The sequence below is a fragment of the Piliocolobus tephrosceles genome, chromosome 3 (assembly GCF_002776525.5).
Source record: "Piliocolobus tephrosceles isolate RC106 chromosome 3, ASM277652v3, whole genome shotgun sequence".
Lineage (NCBI taxonomy): Eukaryota > Metazoa > Chordata > Mammalia > Primates > Cercopithecidae > Piliocolobus > Piliocolobus tephrosceles.
Window position 1 is genome coordinate 82,062,925 of NC_045436.1, and position 23,264 is coordinate 82,086,188.

A 23,264-nucleotide genomic window follows, 5' to 3' on the forward strand; every position below is an offset into this window, starting at 1 on the left:
GAAATCAAGAAGTAAGCAGACTTTTATAATATGAGCAGAGCTCCTTACCTAACTCGTGGGGAAATTCCTCACATAGGATTGCTATGGAAGTACTGAGTCCCTGAAGGAGAGACAAGGTGCAGGAAGCCCCAATCGCCAGGCCATCGATGAAATTGTGGAGGGCATCGCAGAGCGTTATCATCCAGGCAATCGTCCCTATTTCTGACAGCTTGGGCCCCTTCAAACAGGTACATGAACTTGGCTCTTTTTTTCCATCCTAGCAGAAAACCAATTAAAATGATAACCAACATTTCTTGAAAGTCTCAGAAATACAGACAAGTTGGAGATGGGTTATGTCTTGAAAAAAACAAATTGTTCCAACAGAAAGTCTTTTAGAGTAACTAGGAAACCCTAATAATATATAACAGAGCAAATAAAACTTATGGTCGAGAGAAAGGAAATTAATCAACTGACACACCTTGAATAAGCCACTAACAGACATTTTCCTTTACTTTCCCTTTAAAACAATCCTTTTGACTTATATAAACTTCTTCCTACTGCCTTTCTAAAATGCAGCAGATATTAACCTAAGAAATTTATTTATACACAAGATTTAAAATGAAGGAAGTTATTCAAAGACTAAACTTAAAGTCTTTTTCATGTTACAATTTAAATATGAAATCCACAACTAGAGCATGATGATATCAGGAACATTTGTTCTAATCCCTCCTATTCCACCACGTGACAGTGAGCAAATTATCACAGAGTTCCTTCAACTGTAACATGAAGACATTGTACTAAATGATTTGTTTATTTATCAACAACTTATTGAGTTTCCATTCTGTTCCAGGTACCATGTGGAGGGTTTAGGTTGTAACAATGTGGTTCCTACAAGCTCCAAAGCTTATTTTCTTAACAAATTGCATGAAGTGTAGATGGAACAGGCTAGTCTTTACACTAACACTTCTTTTCATGTAGAAACAATAATAAAAATAGAAAACCCTATGATGGACTCTTTGTAGGAATTTAGATTTCCAAGAAATTTACAAAATTGTACAAAATCAAATGACAAATGCCAACTAAAACACTTTCCAGAAGTTGTAGAAAAAGATAAAATGCAAATTCATTTTTAAGTACAAAAGCAGTTTGCAATTAACTGGAGAACATTTTATTCCTAATTCTCCTCCTCTCACCTCTGCCTAAGCAGCTGATCATTATATTTATTGAACATCTGAAATCTGTAAAACACTCTGTTGAATGCTATGGGAAATACATGGAAATGGAAAACACAGCTTCTGTCTTTAAGAGGTGTATTTACGTTGGAGAAACAAGTCATAATATATATGGATACATTAAAAAAATGCAATATATATCCAACAGAGAGGGCTTACTTCAGAGCAACCATCTGAGAGGTTTTACATTTACTCCAATGTCACTTCACTACTCCGAACACTTTGGGGACCAACACTTTCAGAATCAACCTTAAATCTTGCAATACATCTCTTCACTGTTTCATTAGTGGCAAATCTGCACCTTTGGATTTTTGTTTGTTTGCAGGCACAGATAAAAGCATTTGGAGCAAATATATTTTTTAATTAATATGAAATGAATGGGAAACTGTTAGTAACAGGATTCATCATCAATGTCATCACCAATGTGGTTGTAGTAGAAATAGAAACAGTAAAGGCATATAGCATTTCTAATGTGCTAGGCACTGTTCTAAGCACCTCAAATACCAAATTCATCTAGAACAATTCTATGAGGAAAGTACAACTGTTACCATCATTTTATAGTTGAGAAAATTAAAGCACGAAAAGGTTGGTAAACTTACCCAGGGATACAAAAAAAGCGTAAGTGGGCATTTTTGGCAACAGTGCTTTACTACTACAAACATGTCGGGGAGGGGGATTCTTCTCTGTAATAGGATCTGACAGTAATTCCAAGGAGACTTCCCCACCTCTCAGAAAACTCTCCTGAATGCCTGACGCAACATTGAATAAGTATCGAATCTTGTTTAAGAAACAAAGTTTATCTGCATAAAAATAATTCTATCTTTTCTTAAAATGTGGATTTTTTTTTCTTTTTACTTTATAGCTCTATCTTAAATGCACAACACAATAAACAATCATAATTTAGCACAGGTGGATCAGGTGGTTTGCATAAAAAATGCCCCAGAGCGGGAAGCAATTACAGCTGAAAGAGAAACAAAGGTGGTCATAGGGAAAGCCACAGAGGAAGTGACCTGGGCTTTGTAAAACTTACTGCCATGATATACTTAATGAAATTATTTTGAATTAAAGCAGTTGTCTTCATCTTCCAATCTAATTTATCTAATTACATGTTTAAAATTTCCTTATTGTGATGATTTCAGAAGACTACAAAACCAAGTCTTGACTACCTGATATCACATACAGAGTCTGTATACAAACACCCTTAATTTTACAGAAGAAATTAAATTAATATATCAGGAATGATTCTCTTACCTCTAAGTACAGATATTACTGACTCTACTTACTATGCCTCATATTAGCTCGATGAGCTTTGATCCCAAATGATACTGTTGAGCAGGGTAAGAGTTATACATTTTTAATAGTTTTGGAACAAACCAAAGTAGGCAAACATTCACAGAAACTTCTTTTCTAATTCACCTAGAAATAAATCACTAGCAGAGAGAAAACTAAATTCAAGTTCCTGTAGTTAGGTTAGTGACTATGCCTATCTCGCTCTTTCCTTTTTAAATTTTTGTTTTCTGTTATTATTGTTGTTCACTTCCTTGCTTTCTTGTCTGAGTTTTACTCTAAATATGAGGCTATTTCTATCCTCAGCCATGATGAGGCAACTCAACCTAGTGAAAAGACCCTAAGTCTGGAATCTGGAACTGAGTTCAAGCTTGACTCTGAGAAGAATTACCGTGTAATCTTCAGCAAGACTCGTAACACCTTTCACTCAGTTATTAATGGGGATGAAAGTCAAAGCAATGTGTAGTGTTATCAGAATGGGGGAGAAAGAATATCATGCACCAAAGTTATAAAAATAGAGGGAGACTATGTTGAATCCCAACATAAATTGGAGGGGAAAAAACAAAATTAAAAAAAAAGTACTTAGAAATTAAAATGGAGAAAACAAATGAGTTTACTTGCAGAACAGTTTAAGGAAGGAGGAGAAAGTTGTAGAGGAGGAGGAGGCCTGGGGGAATAGGGAGGACAAGGAAAGGGAGAAGAAGAATGAGGAGGAGGAGGAAGACAAGTACAAGGAGGATGAGAAGGAGGATGAGGAAGAGAGCGAAGAGAAGGATGATTAGGAGGAGGACAAGGTGAAGGCTTGTGAAGGAGGAAAAAGAAAACAGGGAGAAGAAGAAGGAAGTGAGCAAGCATGAGTAAGAGGAGCAGGAAGAGGAATAAAAGGAGGAGAAAGATAAGGACATAGACAAGAAGGGCACAAAGGAGGAAGTGAAGAATATACGGATGAGCCTCTTTTAATACGTGCAGAATGTGAATCTAATTCTATTCCACTAAATCTCATAAAAGGCTATCACAGAGGATAGCTTCAATAATAAAGTGAACAAGAAGATCTGATTGTCGCTCAGTATCCTTCCTCAGCCATCCAAATGTTTGCTTAATGGGCCCACATATAAAGTGCCAGAGTGGTGCTGAGGGAGGTTATATATAGGTTCAGCATTCTCTTCCCCTACCAAGGGGGATCTGGTTTTCCAGCACCAAAGAAGGCCCAACCTTCGAAAGCCAAGGCTGATGCTGAGCCCCCAGAAAGACATCACTGCCAACAGGGCAAGAGGACCAGATGGCTGTATGTGGCAGCAGAATGATTCCATTGGATTCCTCCCATTATAAGGGGATGCTCTTGGACTCACAGATAGACATATACAATATATGTCTTCCCTGCCTTCAGTGCCTCTGCAAGTACCATCATTCATGGACTTATAGCGCACCTGATATATATAGCCAAGGTTTCCTGTGAAAACTATCTCCTAACCATTTTTTAGCAAAGGAAGTGAGACAATGGGCTCAATCCATATAATTCATGGATCACATCACCTGCACCCTCTAGTAGCAACCCGTTTGACAGAATGATGAGATGTCCTGACGAAGCCTCAGCCAGGGTGCAAGCCAAGAGATAACACCCTGAGACGTTGGAGTTCTGTCCATAGGTTCAGCAGCCAAGTGTATGGTGTCATCTCTCTGTAGAGAATGCACAAATCCAAGAACCAAGAGGTGAGAGTAAAAGGGGTCTAGGTCAGGCTCTGTGGCTCCCGCCAGTAATCCCAGCACTTTGTGATGCCAAGGGGGAGGAATGCTTGAGGCTAGGTGTTCCAAGACCAGCCTAAGCAACATAGCTAGACCTCATCTCTACGAAAAATATATTAAAAATTACTCAGGTAATCCCAGCACTTTGGGAGGCTTAGGCAGGCAGATCACGAGGTCAGGAGATCGAGTCCATTCTGGCTAACACAGTGAAACCCCATCTCTACTAAAAATACAAAAAACTAGCTGGGCGTAGTGGTGGGCACCTGTAGTCCCGACTACTCGGGAGGCTGAGGCAGGAGAATGGTGTGAACCCGAGAGGCAGAGCTTGCAGTGAGCCGAGATCATGCCACTGCACTCCAGCCTGGGTGACAGAGCAAGACTCCACCTTAAAAAAAAAAAAAACAGGTATGGTGGCATGAGCTTATGTTCCCAGCTACTCGAAAGGCTGAGGTGGGAGAGTTACAGTGAGCTATGATTACGCCACTGCACTCCAGCTGGGCAACAGACTTAGACCTTGTAACTAAATAAATAAACAGATAATAAAGTAATCTATCTTATTTTTATGCCTAATACACCACTTAAAGAATTTTTACTGACAGGCAAGATGGCCAAATAGAAGCAGCTCCGGTCTGCAGCTCCTAGTGAGACCAACACAGAAGGCAGGTGATTTCTGTATTTCCAACTGAGGTACCCAGTTCATCTCTTTGGGACTGGTGAGTCAGTAGGTGCAGCCCTCGGAGGGCGAGCAGAAGCAGAGTGAGGACCCAGGAAGTGCAAGGAGCCAGGGACCTCCCTCCTGGAGCCAAGGGAAGCCATGAAGAACCATGCCATGAGGCACGGTGCTCTCCAGCCCAGACACTATGCTTTTCCCAAGGTCTTTGCAACCCACAGACCAAGAGATTCCCTAGGTTGCCTATACCACAAAGGCCCTGGGTTTCAACCACAAAACTGGGTGGCTGTTTGGGCAGACACCAAGCGAGCTGCGGGAGTATTTTTCCATACCCCAGTGGTGCCTGGAACACCAGCAAGACAGAATCCTTAACTCTTCTGGAAAGGGGGCTGAAGCCAGGGAGCCAAGTGGTCTTGCTCAGCAAATCTCACCTCCATGGAGCCCAGAAGGCTAAGATCCACTGGCTTGAAATTCTCGCTGCCAGCACAGCAGTCTGAAGTCAACCTGGGACGCTCGAGCTTGGTGCGGGGAGGGACATCCACCATTACTGAGGCTGGTTTTCCCCTCACAGTGTAAACAAAGCCGCCAGGAAGTTCAAACAGGGCGGAACCCACCACAGCTCCGCAAAGCCACTATAGCCAGAATGTCTCTCTAGATTCCTCCTCCCTGGGCAGGGCATCTCTGAAAGAAAGGCAGTTGCCCCAGTGAGAAGCTTATGGATAAAACTCCCATCTCCCTGGGTCAGTGAACCCAGGGCAAGGGGTGGCTCTGGGCACAGCTTCAGCAGACTTAAACGTTACTGCCTGCCAGCTCTGAAAAGAGCAGCAGATCTCCCAGCATAGTGCTCGAGCTCTGCTAAGGGACAGACTGCCTCCTCAAGTGGGTCCCTGACCCCTGTGCCTCCTGACTGGGAGACACCTCCCAACAGGGCTCGACAGACACCTCATACAGAAGAGCTCCGGCTGGCATCTGATGGGTGCCCCTCTGGACAAAGCTTCCAGAGGAAGGAACAGAGAGCAATATTTGCTGTTCTGCAGCCAATGCTGGTGATACCCAGGCAAACAGGGTATAGAGTAGACCCCTAGGAAACTCCAGCAGACCTGCAGAAGAGGAACCTGACTGTTACAAACCAATAAACAGAAAGCAATAGCATCAACATCAACAAAAAGGATGACCACTCAAAAACTCCATCCGAAGGTCACCAACAGCAAAGACCAAAGGTAGATAAAGCCACCAAAAGGAGGGAAAACCCACATAAAAAGGCTAAAAAATCCAAAAACCAGAATGCCTCTTCTCCTCCAAAGGTTCACAACTCCTCAACAGCAAGGGAACAAAACTGGACAGAGAATGAGTTTGACGAACTGACAGAAGTAGACGTTAGAAGGTGGGTAATAACAAACTCCTCTGAGCTAAAGGAGCATGTTCTAACCCAATGCAAGGAACCTAAGAACCCTGAAAACAAGTTAGAGGAATTGCTAACTAGAATAACCAGTTTAGAGAAGAACATAAATGACCTGATAAAGTCAAAAAACACAGAACAAGAACTTTGTGAAGCATACACAAGTATCAATAGCCAAATCGATGAAGCAGAAGTATATCAGAGATTGAAGATCAACTTAATAAAATAAAGCATGAAGACACGATTAGAGAAAAAAGAATGAAAAGGAACAAGCAAAGAATCCAAGAAATATGGGACTATGTGAAAATACCAAACCTACGTTTGATTTATGTACCTGAAAGTGATGGGGAGATTGGAACCAAGTTGGAAAACACACTTCAGGATATTATCCAGGGGAACTTCCCCAACCTAGCAAGACAGGCCAACATTCAAATTCAGGAAATACAGAGAACACCACTAAGATACTCCTACAGAAGAGCAACTCCAAGACACATAATCGTCAGATTCACCAAGGTTGGAATGCAGGAAAAAATGTTAAGTGCAGCCAGAGAGAAAGATCAGGTTACCTAAAAAGGTAAGCCTATCAGACTAACAGCGGATCTCTCTATAGAAACACTACAAGCCAGAAGAGAGTAGGGGCCAATATTCAACATTCTTAAAGACAAGAATTTTCAACCCACAATTTCATATCCAGCCAAACTAAGCTTGATAAGTGAAAGAGAAATAAAATCCTTTACAGACAATCAAATGCTGAGGGATTTTGTCACCACAAACAATCAAATGCTGAGGGATTTTGTCACTACCAGGCTTGCCTTACAAGAGCTCCTGAAGGAAGTACTAAATATGGAAAGGAACAACCGGTACCAGCCATGGCAAAAACAAACCAAAATGTAAAGCCCATTGACATTATGAAGAAACTGCATCAATTAATGGGTGAAATAACCAACTAGCACCATAATGACGGGATCAAATTCACATATAACAATATTAAGCTTATATGTAAATGGGTTAAATGCCCCAATTACAAGGCACAGACTGGCAAATTGGATAAAGAGTCAAGACTGGCCAGTGTGCTGTATTCAAGAGACCCATCTTATGTAAGAAGACACACATAGGCTCAAAATAAAGGGATGGAGGAATATTTACCAAGCAAATGGAAAGAAAAGAAAAAGAAAAAAAAAGCAGGGGGTTGCATCCTAGTCTCTGATAAAACAGTCTTTAAAACAACAAAGATCAAAAAACGCAAAAAGGGCATTACGTAATGGTAAAGGGATCAATGCAAAAAGAAGAGCTAACTATCCTAAATATATATGCACCCAGTACAGGAGCACCCAGATTCATAAAGCAAGTTCTTAGAGACCTACAAAGAGACTTAGACTCCCACACAATAATAGTGGGAGAATTTACCACCCCACTTTCAATATTAGAGAGATGAATAAAACAGAAAATTAACAAGGATATTAAGGACTTGAACTCAGCTCTGGACCAAGCTGGCCTAATAGACATCTACAGAACTCTCCACTCCAAATCAACAGAATATACATTCTTCTCAGCAGCACATAGCACTTATTCTAAAATAGACCTGTGACATAATTGGAAGTAAAACACTCTTCAGCAAATGCAGAAGAACAGAAATCATAACAAATAGTCTCTCAGACCATAAGGCAATCAAATTAGAACTCAGGATTAAGAAACTCACTCAAAACCACACACGTACAAAGAAATGGAACAACCTGCTCCTGAATGACTACTGGGTAAATAACGAAATTAAGGCAGAAAGAAATAAGTTCTTTGAAACCAATGCGAACAAAGACACAATGTACCAGAATCTCTGGGACACAGCTAAAGCAGTGTTTAGAGGGAAATTTATAGCATTAAATGTCCACAGGAGAAAGCGGAAAATATCTAAAATTGACACCCTAATATCACAATTAAAAGAACTGGAGAAGCAAGAGCAAACAAATTCAAAAGCTAGCTGAAGACAAGAAATAACTAAGATCAGAGCAGAACTGAAGGAGATAGACACATGAAAAACCCTTCAAAAAATCAATGAATCCAGGAGCTGGTTTTTTGAAAAGATTAGCAAAATAGATAGACTGCTAGCCAGACTAATAAAGAAGAAAAGAGAGAAGAATCAAATAGACACCATAAAAAATGGTAAAGGGGAGATCACCACTGATCCCACAGGAATACAAACTATCATCAGAGAATACTCTAAACACCTTTATGCAAATAAACTAGAAAATCTAGAAGAAATAGATAAATTCCTGGACACATAACTCTCCCAAGACCAAACCAGGAAGAAATCGAAACCCTGAAAAGGCCATGATACCAAAACCTGGTAGAGACAAAACAAAAAAAGAAAATTTCAGACTACTTTCCCTGATGAACATTGATGCGAAAATACTGAATAAAATACCAGCAAACCAAATCCAGTAGCACATTAAAAAGCTTATCCACTATGATCAAGTTGGCTTCATCCCTGGGATGCAAGGCTGGTTCAACAAATGCAAATCAATAAAAATAATCCATCACATAAACAGAACCAACAACAAAAAACACACGATTATACGATTATCTCAACAGATGTAGAAAAGGCCTTCAATAAAATTCAACACCCTTTCAAGCTAAAAACACTCAATAAACTAGGCATTGGGAGTTATACCTGATATAAATGACGAATTGATGGGTGCTGACGAATTGATGGGTGCAGCACACCAACATGGCACAAGTATACATATGTAACAAACCTGCACGTTATGCACATGTACCCTAGAACTTAAAGTATAATAATAAAATTTTAAAAAAAACTAGGTATTGATGGAACACGTCTCAAAATAATAAGAACTATTTATGACAAACCCACAGCCAACTTCATACTGAATAGGCAAAAGCTGGAAGCATCCCCTTTGAAAACTGGCACAAGACAAAGATGCCCTCTCTCACCACTCCTATTCAACATAGTACTAGAAGTTCTGGCCAAGGCAACGAGGCAAGAGAAAAACATAAGGGGTATTCAAATAGGAAGAGAGGAAGTCAAATTATCTCTGTTTGCAGAAGACATGATTATATATTTTAAAAACCCCATCATCTCAGTCCCAAAGCTCCTTAAGCTGCTAAGCAATTACAGCAAAGTCTCAAGATATAAAATCAATGTGCTAAAATCACAAGCATTCCTATACACCAATAACAGACAAACAGAAAGCCAAATTATGAGCAAACTTCCATTCACAATTGCTACAAAGAGAATAAAATACCTGGGAATACAACTTACAAGTGATGTGAAGGACCTCTTCAAGGAGAACTACAAACCACTGCTCAAGGAAATAAGAGAGGACACAAACAAATGGAAAAACATTCCATGCTCATGGATAAAAAGAATCAATATCATGAAAATGGCCATACAGTTCAAATTTATAGACTCAATGCTAGTTCCATCAAGCTACCATTGACTTTCTTCAAAGAATTAGAAAAAAACTACTTTGAATTTTTTACGGAACCAAAAAAGAGCCTGTATAGCCAAGACAATCCTAAGCAAAAAGAACAAAGCTGGAGGCATCACGCTACCTGACTTCAAACTATCCTACAAAGCTACAGTAACCAAGACAGCATAGTACTGGTACCAAAACAGATATACAGACCAATAGAATAGAACAGAGGCCTCAGAAATACCACCACACATCTACAGCCACCTGATCTTCGACAAACCTGACAAAAACAAGCAATGGGGAAAGAATTCCCTATTTAATAAATGGTTTTGGGAAAACTGGGTAGCCATAAGCAGAACACTGAAACTGGACCCCTTCCTTATACTTTATACAAAAATTAACTCAAGATGGATTGAAGATTTCAATGTAAGACCCAAAACCCTAGAAACCCTAGAAGAAAACCTAGGCAACACCATTCAGGACATAGGCATGGGCATGCCAAAAGCAGTGGCAACAAAAGCCAAAACTGACAAATGGGATCTAATTAAACTAAAGAGCCTCTGCACAGCAAAAGAAACTACCATCAGAGTGAACAGGCAACCTACAGAATGGGAGAAAATTTTTGCAATCTATTCATCTGACAAAGGGCTAATATCCAGAATCTACATGGAACTTAAACAAATGTACAAGAAAAAAAAACAGCCCCATCAGAAAGTCGGTGAAGGATATGAACAGACACTTTTTTTTTTTTTTTTTTTTTTGAGATGGAGTCTCGCTCTGTCACCCAGGCTGGAGTGCAGTGGCCGGATCTCAGCTCACTGCAAGCTGCGCCTCCCGGGTTTACGCCATTCTCCTGCCTCAGCCTCCCGAGTAGCTGGGACCACAGGTGCCCGCCACCTCACCCGGCTAATTTTTTTAATTTTTTAGTAGAGACGGGGTTTCACTGGATTAGCCAGGATGGTCTTGATCTCCTGACCTCGTGATCCGCCCGTCTCGGCCTCCCAAAGTGCTGGGATTACAGACTTGAGCCACCACGCCCAGCCGAACAGACACTTTTTAAAAGAAGACATTTATGTGGCCAACAAACATATGAAAAAAAGCTCATCATCCACTGATCATTAGCGAAATGCAAATCAAAACCACAGTAAGATACCATCTCATGGCAGTTAGAATGGCGATCATTAAAAAGTCAGGAAACAACAGGTGCTGGAGAGGATGTGGAGAAATAGGAACGCTTTTACACTGTTAGTGGGAGTGTAAATTAGTTCAACCATTATGGAAGACAGTGTGGCAATTCCTCAAGGATCTAGAACCAGAAATACCATTTGACTCAGCAATCCTATTACTGGGTATATATACAAAGGATTATAAATCATTCTACTATAAAGACACATGCACATGTATGCTTACTGTAGCACTATTTACAATAGCAAAGACTTGGAACCAATCCAAATATCCATCAATGATAAAATGGATAAAGAAAATGTGACATGTATATACCATGGAATACTATGCAGTCATAAAAAGGATGAGTTCATGTCCTTTGTAGGGACATGGATCAAGTTGGAAACCATCATTCTTAGCAAACTAACACAGGAACAGAAAACCAAACACTGCATCTTCTCACTCGTAAGTGGGAGCTGAACAATGAGAGCTTACAGGCACAGGGAGGGAGACACCACACACCGGTGCCTGTTCAGGGGGTGGGGGACAAGGGGAGGGACAGCATTAGGAGAAATACCTAATGTAGATGACGGGTTGATGGATGCAGCAAATCACCATAGCACATGTATACCTATGTAACGAACCTACATGTTCTGCACATGTATCCCAAAACTTAAAGTATAATAAAAAAAAAAAAAAAAAGAATTCTTGCCTCCTGTCCCCAAAACCTTGGACTTGATGAGCTTGATGGACTTACTGTCCAAGGCAGTAATTCTTATACCAGGAAACATGGTCATTTTCTGATTCATTGGAAGTAGAGACTAACTCCTAGCAATTTAAAGTTCTTTATGCCCCTGTACCAACAGAGATGAGGAAGTCACTATAACTAGCTAGGGTAATCACACCTAATGATCGGGGGAATTGATTTTCTGCTACAGAATGATGACAAGGATAGTGCTTAGAACTCAGGGAATTCAGTGGGATGCCTCTAAGTACTCCCTCCCCGATAGTCCTGATCAAGGGAAAATAGCAACAATCCCCCAATAAAAACAAGGCTACCAAGCACTCAGATCTTACAGAAATGAAGATTTCAATTGCCCTAACTGGAAAATGACTCATCCAGTCAAGGTGATGTCAGACAGTGTGGTAAATGCAGAAGGTATTGTCGATGGGGGACCCTATAATGGGCAGTTTAGGCCTCATGACCAGCTCCAGAAGTGAGCTGCGGCTATAATTAATGTTCCTTAATTGCATCTTCTTCTCCCAATATTTTATGTGAAGAGTGTTGCTGGGACCAATATTTTAGTCAGGTTGCAGTATTAGTAAAAGACATCACAGGAATGATATGGTAGTTGATGGGATTTTGTGCATCCCCTGTGTTAGGAACACGCATTTGTCAACCACATGGAGGACAAGATTGGAGGTTGATAGAGAGAAAAAGGGGTAGAGTATTCAATATATCTTCCATTTCTCCCTCCAGATCCACTTTCCGCCCTTCTTTCCCCATAAGACCTATATGCACTCTATCAAAGGCCCTCATGTCCAGGTGCTCAGCAGGTTCCAGACAGTGAGCTCTAACAAAATTGGAGGGAAGGAGGAGTGGCGATCGGGATATTTATTCCCTTGGCTCCCTCCTTGTAGGTTAGGTAACTTAGGCTGGCTATGTCCACAACTAAAGATCATTGTTCCACTTACAGTAGCTTTCTATACAAAACTAGCTCCTTTCCGGTTCTAGAGAACCTTCTTTATTCCCTTTTCCCTTTGGCCATAGGTTGTTGACAGCTCCACTGCTATTAGCTTCAGGTTACTGCCCTGTGGTTCACCTACACCCTGATCAGAGTTTTATAAATTGTCTCTCCTCTATTATTTATCCTTATTTGAGTGGGCCATCTCTCTCTGGAAAGGATTTGACTAATCCAAAGTCTAATGCTCATTCCACAACACAATACTATGAACTATATATGCTATTAAATAAGTTTTCATGAAAAAAGTAACAAAAAGGATTACATAGATATGAATATCTTAAAAAGAGTTAAATGCATTCTATAAATATAAAGTTTTGATAGGCATTGCTTTTATTACTAGGTTTTCCAATGATTTCAATGTTTGTATTTTATAGCTGGTGATTACTTGGTCCTTCTCCTCACCCTGAAAAGTCAGCTAACTACAACCAAAATGAAGTTTCACATGAGAAAGGATAAATTATTTATCTTTAATGCATGTAACCAAATATAATTCAAATGCACTTACCTTCCAGTCATTCAGTTTCAGGCAAAGCTCAAAACTATTTCCAAAACTCTCTTTGCCAATTAAAATAACCATTAACAAGAAAATCACAATTTCTAGAAACCTTGCAAGTTGTTTCCTGTCTCTCCAATCCTTCTGTGGAATGTGAGTAAAGTTGTTCTGGTCTTTAGTAGTTTAATTAATAATCAGTTATTTTAAGTTTGCGACCATAGCATTTTTACTGCCTTGAAAAGAACAATTTAGGAGAAACCTGAGAGGTTTTCAAGAAATCTGCTACTATTTTGCAAATGGAATCTAAAGTAAATAATAAATATTTATGATTATCTTAATGGACTATTTATACCACTCTAAAAGGCTGCTTACTGTTGCTACAGATGAGGATGGCATTAATGCACTGGTACATTCAGGACACAGGGATAAAAAGCCCATAAAATGTACCTCCCAGCCTACGCAACTCTCATTCTTACTGCGACATCTTAAAGGGATTCAGGAGGCACCAGGAAATTTCTTAAGTTTCAATGTAAGTTGGAGAAATCAGTTGCTAGGATCCTTAAAAGTAGTGTTTCCAAAATAAGGACTATGTACACTGATCAGCATCAAGGCTTTCAGAATAATTCATATGAGAAAACAGGAATAGGATGGGGTGTCGTGGAGAAACCAACCCCGTGCAGCAGCTGCCTGTCATGTCTTAACATTTGACATGAATTACGTCAAGAACTGAAATATTCAAGATCCCACTCAATATACTCCATGTGACTCACCTGCAAAGAAAGAGAGACTGCCTTCTCTTTAGATCTTTAGAGAAGATCTAAAAACACACTGTCAAGGAGCTTAGGGAAAGTGGCAAGAAGCAGAGACACAGATGAGATGAGAGATTAGAGCCAGTGGTAACGGCAACCACGACAGAACGGGTACTTAGGACCAAGTAAGGGTGATAAGGAATAGGCAAGGTGCCAACAGAGAGACAAATATAAAGCTATTCTCTGCAAGGGGCAACTGGCACCCTGGTTTATATTTCAATAGTTCAGGAAAACAGAGGCTGTCTCTACTCTGTACATGGAGCTTGAGAAGTAGGAGCCACACAGGATAAAGGTACTGGGACCACATTCCCTCTGAAAGCTGTCACTGTGCCACTCTAAAGATGTGCTGACCCATTAAAGAAAAGAAGAATTTGGCACGAAATATACAGAATACACTACTGGAGCACAGAGCAGTAGTGATAATATTCATACTAATAACAGAGCCTCCTGCCGCATTCTCACTCACTATGTAAAGTGCTACGCATTTTACATATACCATCGTTCAGTCTTCACAACAACCCTATATAGATATGATCCCCATTTTACAAATGAGGAAACTGAGGTATAGAAAGGTTAGGTAAATTAACCAAAGTCATACCTCTAGAAATGTTTAGAAACAGGATTTGAGCCTCCATGCCAAAGAAGCTAAGCCTGTGATCCCTAGGATATATAAGTGATTTTATTTTCTGTGTTGTTTGTTTCTGTTCACCCGGAATGTAGCACTGAAGGCACTCAGTGAGTGTTTGTTGACTGACTAAATAAAGGTGTAGTAATAGTAAAAGTACGTCTTCTCTCATGACATGTTCACAAATCATTGTCCCATGAAGCACGTATTCCAATCTTTCCAAAGAGCAAACACATGGACATTTAAGAACAACATGGAAAGGGTGTGTATAAAAAAAGTTCATTAATCAATTCCAAATTGGTTCATCAATATAACATAAAATTCAGTGCAGAGATGCTTTTGTTGTTTGTTTGCCAATTCTTAGCTACTGAAAGTTGAAGAACTGGATCAAAATCTCCTGGCAGCACAAGTTCGTTTTTTCTTTTTAGCCAAGAATTTAGCATTTAATGGGTGTCCAATAAATACTATTTTTAATTATATGGTGGGGGGGGTGCTGAATTAAGTAGAGAAATGAAATATCAAAATACATTTCAGTCAATGGACCTCATAGGCTTCCCCCTCAATTCTAGTGATCAAGGCAGAAGACTTTTATTTATTTATTTATTTTTTTTTGAGACAGGAGTCTTGCTCTCTCGTCCAGGCTGGAATGCAGTGGCGCAATCTCGGCTCACTGCAATTTCTGCCTCCCCAGTTTGAGCGATTCTCTTGCCTCAGCTTCCCAAGTAGCTGGGACTACAGGCACCTGCCACCACGCCTGGCTAACTTTTTGTATTTTTAGTAGAGACGGGGTTTCACCGTATTAGCCAGGATGGTCTCAATCTCTTGACCTCGTGATCTGCCTGCCTCGGCCTCTCAAAGTGCTGGGATTACAGGTGTGAGCCACCACGCCCGGCCCTCAAGGCAGAAGATTTTTATTGGCAACCATCTTGCATCTAACTTTGTGGACTTACACATTTTTTCAGAAGATCATTTGGGAAGGGAGGGCATAAAAGTAAGAATATTAGCAATGAAAGCAGATAACCTGTTGAAGATTTATTGTCTGCAAGACACCGTTTGCCTGTGATGAGTGCATCATCCTGACTACAGAAGAAGTAAATGAGGACACTGGAAGAAAGGACTTGCCCAAAACGACACAGGTAGAAAATGGGAAAGTCAGGATTTGTGCCCAGACTATTTGACTCCTAAGCCTATGCAATAAGAGGCCAAGAGACTGCTCAAGAGAATTGAGTTTTTCAGATGAGGAATTTCTGATTTAAGTAGCTTGTTGCTATAAAGTAAGAAATTATTTTATTGCTGTTTGCCAGTCTCCATCTTGGAAGGTGGAGTACCTCCAGGATTCAAATAACTCTGGTTTTGAGTAGAAGACACTGAACTAATTAATGTGCTGAGGCGTTCTGAGGATTGCTAACACTTCACACACACTTAAAATAATACTTCCAATCGTTGAGGAGAAAAAAAGCACCATCCTAGAGCTTTCAAATCCACTATGTATAATCTATTGTTTACAGATTGCAAAAATTGATTGCAAAAGACAGCTGTTTTCCTGACTGGCCTGTTCTTAGTTTATAACATTTAATAGAATGTAATTTTGGAGCCAATGGCTTGTATTATTAACACTGTTTAAGTGTTAGAACACAGGAATGCTTACTTTGAAGAAGAATTTCTATCCAGAATGTTTTCCAATGTCATTTTATACAAGCATTCACTGTGCCTACCTACTCTGTTCATCTTTCTGTTCCTAAAACCCACTGAACTGTTTCCTACCCTAGAGACTTCTCACTGGCTGTTTCCTCAGCCATAACATTGTTCTCTCTGATATTCACATGGATGGTTCCTTCTTACAATTCAGATTTTAATTTAAATGTGTTCTCTTTGAGGAAGTCATCCCTGACCACCCACACTAATATAGTGACCCAGACATCATCATATCACATTTTAATTCCCCACAGGACATTTTAAAATTTATTTTTGTATTTTATGTGTATAAATGTATGGGGTACAAGTGTAATTTTGTTACATGTATAGATTGAGTAGTGGTGATATCAGGATATTCATCACCCAAATAAAGTACATTGTACCCATTAAGTAATATCTTATCATGCACTCTCTTCCCTCCTGCTCACCCTTCTGAATCTCCATTGTCTATCATTCCATATTCTATGTCCACATGTACACATTAGTTACCTCGTACTTATAATTGCCTGCATGGCATTTGTAACTCTATGATGTTGGGCTGTGTGTCCCACTAGAATGAACTGGAATGCCAGAGCACAGGAACATTTTCTATCTAGTTTGTCATGGCATTTCCAGGATGTAGAGCAGAGCTTGGCACCTGACAGGTGATCACTGAATACATGAGAAGAAAATAAATGATGGAATGAATGATGGAATACCATCTTCCTACACTTTCATACAGCATCACTGATTTAGCATATGGACCAGGATATCATTCAGAATATAAAATGTTGTCTTAAAAGTAGCCTGATATATCACAGAGACCCAGTTTAAGATTGCCATTATTGTTTTAATATAAAAGTTACATGATTCTGGGATTTTGATCAAAGTCACAAACACTATAAAAATTACAGAAAAAATACAGACTATTTTTGCAAAAGTGGTGTTTGTCCAAAAAAGAATTTTTGAGATTCTACTTTCTAAATGGAAACAATCTCTAGATTTGGGTGTTTGTTTGCAAACCAGGAAACTATTAATGATGGCTGATCCCTCACTTATTTTTTCCAATATATACTTTGTAACCTAGTAATAAAGAAGGATACACTAGAAAGCATAAGGCCAGAGGCCTGAATGTCTTATGGAGCCTTCAAATGTAATCTCTACTGGTGTTTCCTCTGCTACTAAATGTTTCTGACTTTTATCCACTTTCACTAAGTTGGTATAAAGGTTCAGTAAAGTCATGTTCATTAAGCACTTTGATATTCCTAAGTAGAAAGAGATTCAGTAAAATAAAGTCTGTTTTTTTTTTTTTTTACTTTTAATGTTCTGACACCTGATAACAAATAAAAATAATAATACCTTAACCACTTTGAAAATCAATTAGGCTCACATATTGGTCTCTCCCTTCTATTTATTAGAATTCAAAACTTCTATAATAATACTTCTAAATAAATTGAGCCAATAACTAGCATGAGAGCAAAGTTAAAGGCAGGAGAATGTCACCACTTAACTCAAATAAATCGGGAGTTATTAACTTAATTGAATTGAGAGCCTTAGAACAGGACTGAAATTCTCTATCTAAGAAGCAGACATATAGTAGAATCAAATTTCACCACCCAATCAATGCCCTAACTCTAACCCTTAATACTTTTATTAAGAGTGAGCACTTAAATTGTTCTTCAAATACCTTCAATTCTTTTTTTATTCACTAAGATTATAAGTGAAGTATTAATAGTTATAAAAGTGAAATTTGTTATCTGGAAATTTACTTCAGACACAAAACTGAATAGAAATGATTGTAGAGACAAATAAGTATTATAGGTGAGGGTGTGTGTGTGTGCATGTGTGTGTGTGTGCATGTGTGTATGTGTGCATGAGCCAGTCTGCTAATTACTATATAATATAGTAATGACCTCAGAAAACAGTTTGGCAAGACCACACTTCATTTACAGGATGCTTTAGCTTTGGTGTCTTTTTAATTTAGAATCCTTATTTTGACTACATATAATAAATAAAATGGAATAATAAAATGTAGAATAAATTCTGCCTCTGCAAGTACTTCTTCAAGGGAGATGGATTTCATTTATTACAATAAAACACCTCATGGTTTGGCAAATCTTCCATCATGCAATCCACTGAGTAAAAGTTACTCACCAGGTCTTGATTCAGTATTCCCAAACTGCAGAATGCAGCATGCAAAGAATAGAGCACAATATAAATATTTTTAAATAAGCAAATAGCAGAAGCCAAAGAAAACAAAGTGGTCTATTTTAGTCATCCAACAATTATGAAATGGATATCCTTTATAAGGCAATCTTTTAAAAAGCTGATGCTAAAGACTGACCAGCAATAGAATAAGTATTTAAATATTCCATTGCTTCCCCTGGCTTGCCACTGGGTTTTCCACACAGTAGAATACGCAATTCTTTCTGATGAGCAGAATAATTTACTTGAACCTTATATATTATTTGTTCATTTTTCAAGAGAAAAAATGTATTGGCATTCATTACTAACTTTTTTTATCAATCAGCATGCATGACAGAACAACACAGCAATTCTTCATTACACTAATGGAGGAAAAATTAACTTGACATCAAGCCTAATTGACTAAAACCTCACTAATTCTTCTAAACAGGGATAAGTCCTGCTTCATTAGTGAAAGCAATTTATTATAGAACATGTTTAGATAGATGCACTTTTAAGTGTTAAGCTTTCCAGAACTTAACACTAACAAACTGAGCTTTCCAGGATCAAAGGCGAGGTACAGTTGAGGTTCTTAAGAAAACCTGCCACAGTGTATGGATAAGACTAACACAACATATCAAACACATAATAACAACTTGGAATTTCTCTAGATAATTTAGAAGCTTTAGGTGCAATCTTGCCCAAAAAATTATGTCAAAAGAAATTTTTATAGATGCTGCCAAAATACTCTACAGCCAAGCCTATAGCAAAATAGAACAAATCATAACTTATCAGCTATGACAGACTGGTAATCAAAACTAACAAAGTTTCGCCATGCGGGCAATCCTCAACTCACTACGAGTTGTTTTACAGAAGTTCATTTGTAAGCTAATTGTTAGAAATCATAACTTATTAGAGCAATATTCTCATTGAGAAGTTAGTATTATGTGTATGGAGCAAACATGAGCTTGGAATGCAAGACCCCAGAAGGGGATCTCAGCATAGTTTTGCTGTTTATTATCTGTGTGAACTTGAGGGAGTCATTGTATTTAACTGGATCTTAATTTATTCAGCCGTAAGTTGACTTAATACCAATTTCACAGTGCTACTGTAGGAATTTAATAGAATAATAGCTAAAAAGCTACCCCAGTGCCCTCTGCTCTTACCCGTAGACATTTATGTTCCTTTTTCAAGTATTTCTCTGTATCAGAGATTATTGACTGGTAGGTCATAGAGAAGCATCAGTGAGTTCATGAACCCCTTTAAATTGTATGCAAAATTTAGTAGGTCTGTCACAAAAGGTAATGAGCTTCATCAAGCGGTTGTCTAAGGGAATGATTAAAAGCCATTGTTCTATAGCCACTTTCTTGCATTTTTCAAAATTAGAAAATGACAAATGTTTAAAATCAATGACTGGAAGCACCCTCTGCACTTAAGTTGCTGTTCTGCCCAAGCGTATTATCCCAGTAAAGTCTTACATATCTGTCAGGATGGATACAAGGTCAAGATGGATACAAGCATCATTTTCTCAGAAGAGCATCCTTGACCATTTCGCTTTCATCACGTTCCATCCCCAATATGCGCCACCCCACTTGCATCAAGTCCCACCCCAACACACACAACATCTCTCTCAGCACAGTAACTTGTATATGCCTCTACTCTAGTACTCATCACAGTACACAATAACTATTTTTTACATGTCAGTAAGTTCTAGTTTTACATGCTCAAAAAGTTCTAGTCAAATAATAATTTTTTCACAAAAATGTATATATTGTATTTAAAGTAGTCATTTTAATTGATGAGAAGCATACAAATCGGGAAGAAATTTTGCTTTTTTAAAAGAACTCTGAGTGTAACAAATCTAAGTTCAAATCATTACTCTGATGTTATACCTCCCTGAAATTCAGCTTTCCTATCTGTAAAATTGAGATAATTATACCTAAATGAATGTTGCGTACGAATACTATTTACAAAGTATTGGTATATTCCTGGCACATGACAGGTACCACCAGCATCACATTACCAACTACCACCATTATTATTTCTATTAGTTATTTAGGAGTGACAGGTACAGGCATACATCTTTTTCCTGCACTTCACTTTATTATGCTTCCAGATATTGTGATTTTTTACAAATTGAAGGTTTGTTGCAACCCTGCATGGAGCAAGTCTATCAGCACCATTTTTCTATCAGCATGTGCGCATTTCATGCCTCTGTGCCACACTTTGGTAATTCTCACAATATTTCAAACTTTTTCATTATTATTATATCTATTATGGTGATCTGTAATCAGTGATTTTGATGTTACTATTGTCATTGTTTTGGGACACCATGACTGTGCCCATATAAGATGGCCGATTTAACCAATTAATGTTGTATGCATTCTGACTGCTCCAGTGACCAGCCATTCCCCCATCTTCCTCCCTTCTGTAGGGCCTCTCTATTCCCTGCAACACAAGAGTATTGAAATTATGCTAACTAATAATCCTAAAATGGCCTCTATGTGATCAGGTGAAAGGAGGAATTGCATGTCTCTCACTTAAAATCAAAAGCTAGAAATGATTAAACTTAGCGAGGGAAACATGTCAAAAAACCAAGATAGGCCAGAAGATAGGTTTTGTGTGCCAAATAGCCAAGTTGTGAATGCAAAGGAGAACTTCTTGAAGGAAATTAAAAGTGCTACTCCAATGAACACACAAATGATAAGAAAGCAAAACAGCATTATTTCTGACATCAGTAAAAATCGAGTGGTTTGGATAGACGATCAAATCAGCCACAACATACCCTAAAGTAGGTGTAAGCCCCTCTTTTCAATTCTGTGAAGGCTGAGACAAGAGAAAGCTGAAGAAGAAAGGTTGGAAGGTAGCAGAATTGGTTCATCAGGTTTAAGAAAAGAAGCCATCTCTATGACATAAAAGTGCCAAGTGAAGCAGCAAGTGCTGATGGAGGAGTTATCCAGAAGATCTAACTAAAATCATTGATGAAGGTGGCTACACTAAACACCAAATTTTCAATGTAGATAAAACAGCCTTCTCTTGGAAGAAGATGCCATCCAGGGCTTTCATAGTTAGAGAGAAGAAGTCAATGTCCAGTTTCAAAGCTTCAAAGGACAGGCTGACTCTCTTGTTTGGGGCTAATGCAGCTGGTAACTTTAAGCTGAGACCAATGATCATTTACCATTCCAAAACTCTGAGGGCCCTTAATAATTATGCTAAATTTACTCTGTCTGTGCTCTAGAAATGGAAGAACACAGCCTGGATGGCAACATATCTGTTTACAGCATGGTTTACTGAATATTTTCAGTCCACTGTTGGGACCTATGGCTCAGAAAAATAAAAGACATTCCTTTCAAAATATTACTGCTCATTAACAGTGCATCTAGTCACCTAAGAGCTCTTACGGAGATGTACAAGAAGATGAATGTCATTTTCATGCCTGCCAACACTACATCCATCCTGAAGTCCACGGGACAGGGAGTAGTTTTGACTTACAAGTCATATTATTTAAGAAATACATTGTGCAAGACTGTAGCTGCCATAGTAGTGATTCCTATAATGAATCTCAGTAAAGGAAGTTGAATATCTTCTAGAAAGGATTCATCATTCTAGATGCCATTAAGAGCACTTACTATTCATGGGAGGAGGTCAAAATATCCACATTTACAGGAGTTGGGAAAAAGTTGATTCCAACCTTCATGGATAACTTTGAGGTGTTCAAGAATTCAGTAAAGGAAGTCACAGTAGGTGTAGTCGAAATAGCAAGAGAATTACAATGAGAAGTGAAGCTTGAAGATGGAACTGAATTGCTGCAATCTCATGATCAAACTTGAATAAATGAGCAGTTGCTTCTTATGAATGAGCAAACAAAGTGGTTTCTTGAAACAGAATCTACTGCTGGTATAGATGCTGTGAACAACATTGAAATGACAAAAAGGATTTAGAATACTTCATAAATGTAGTTGACAAAGCAGTGGTAGAGGTTCAGAAGATCACATCCAATGTGGAAAGAAGTTCTACTGTGGGTAAAATGCTGTCAAACAGCATCGCATGTACAGAGAAGTCTTTCATGAAAGAAGCAATCGATGTTGCAAACTTCATTGTTTTAAAACACTTCCACAGCCACTCCAACCTTCAGCAACCACCACCCTGGTCAGCAGCCATCAGCATCAGAGGCATGACCCTCCACTTACAAAAAGATTAGAACTTACTGAAGGCTCATGATCTGTAGCACTTTTTAGCAATGAGGTATTTTTAAATTAAGATATCAATGTCATTGTTCAGACATAATGCCAGTGCCACTTAATAGACTATAGTGTAGTGAAAACATATCTTTTATATTCACTGGGAAACCAGAAATCATGTGACCTGCTTTATTGTGGTATTTGCTTTATTGCAGTGGTCTGGAACCAAATTCACCTGATTTTGACACTGACTATGGTTCAGAGAAAATCTGAGCAGGGACAGCCTTCCAGGAGGTAAAGAACACAATGATGTTTCTGGAACTTCATACCAGGAAGCAGACTACTTTCATGTGATCACCTGGCTCCCGGGGCACTCCAGAGTTTCAAGGCTGTTGTAGACTGTCCTCCTTGTCTACAACAGTGTGTGATTCTAACTAGATGGGCCACCACTCTATATCTCACAGCTGTGTAGTACATCATTTAGTTTGTAGGTATGAAGAAGGTAAAAGTCAACAGTTGGCCCCTGAAAGTGAAGACACTGGCTCAGGGCTGAGGATTCTGACTTTCTACTCAGCAATGTATTATCATTGCTAGTCAACATGAACCACACTGAGAAACAGCCTCTTAAAAGCCTTTCCCACTTTTCCCCAA

The 23,264-nt window shown here is 38.9% G+C and overlaps 1 protein-coding gene across 3 annotated transcripts in view; it reads right to left on the reverse strand.

Moving 5' to 3' along the window:
• The window catches only part of SLC39A8 (solute carrier family 39 member 8), a 101,836-nt gene that overhangs the window by 16,447 nt on the left and 62,125 nt on the right, over positions 1–23,264 (reverse strand). For all 3 annotated transcript variants that reach the window (XM_023220098.3, XM_023220096.2, XM_023220097.3), the window contains exon 7: positions 49–256. In XM_023220098.3, coding sequence (XP_023075866.1) covers positions 49–256 — 208 coding nt within the window. The remainder of the gene's footprint in view (positions 1–48; positions 257–23,264) is intronic.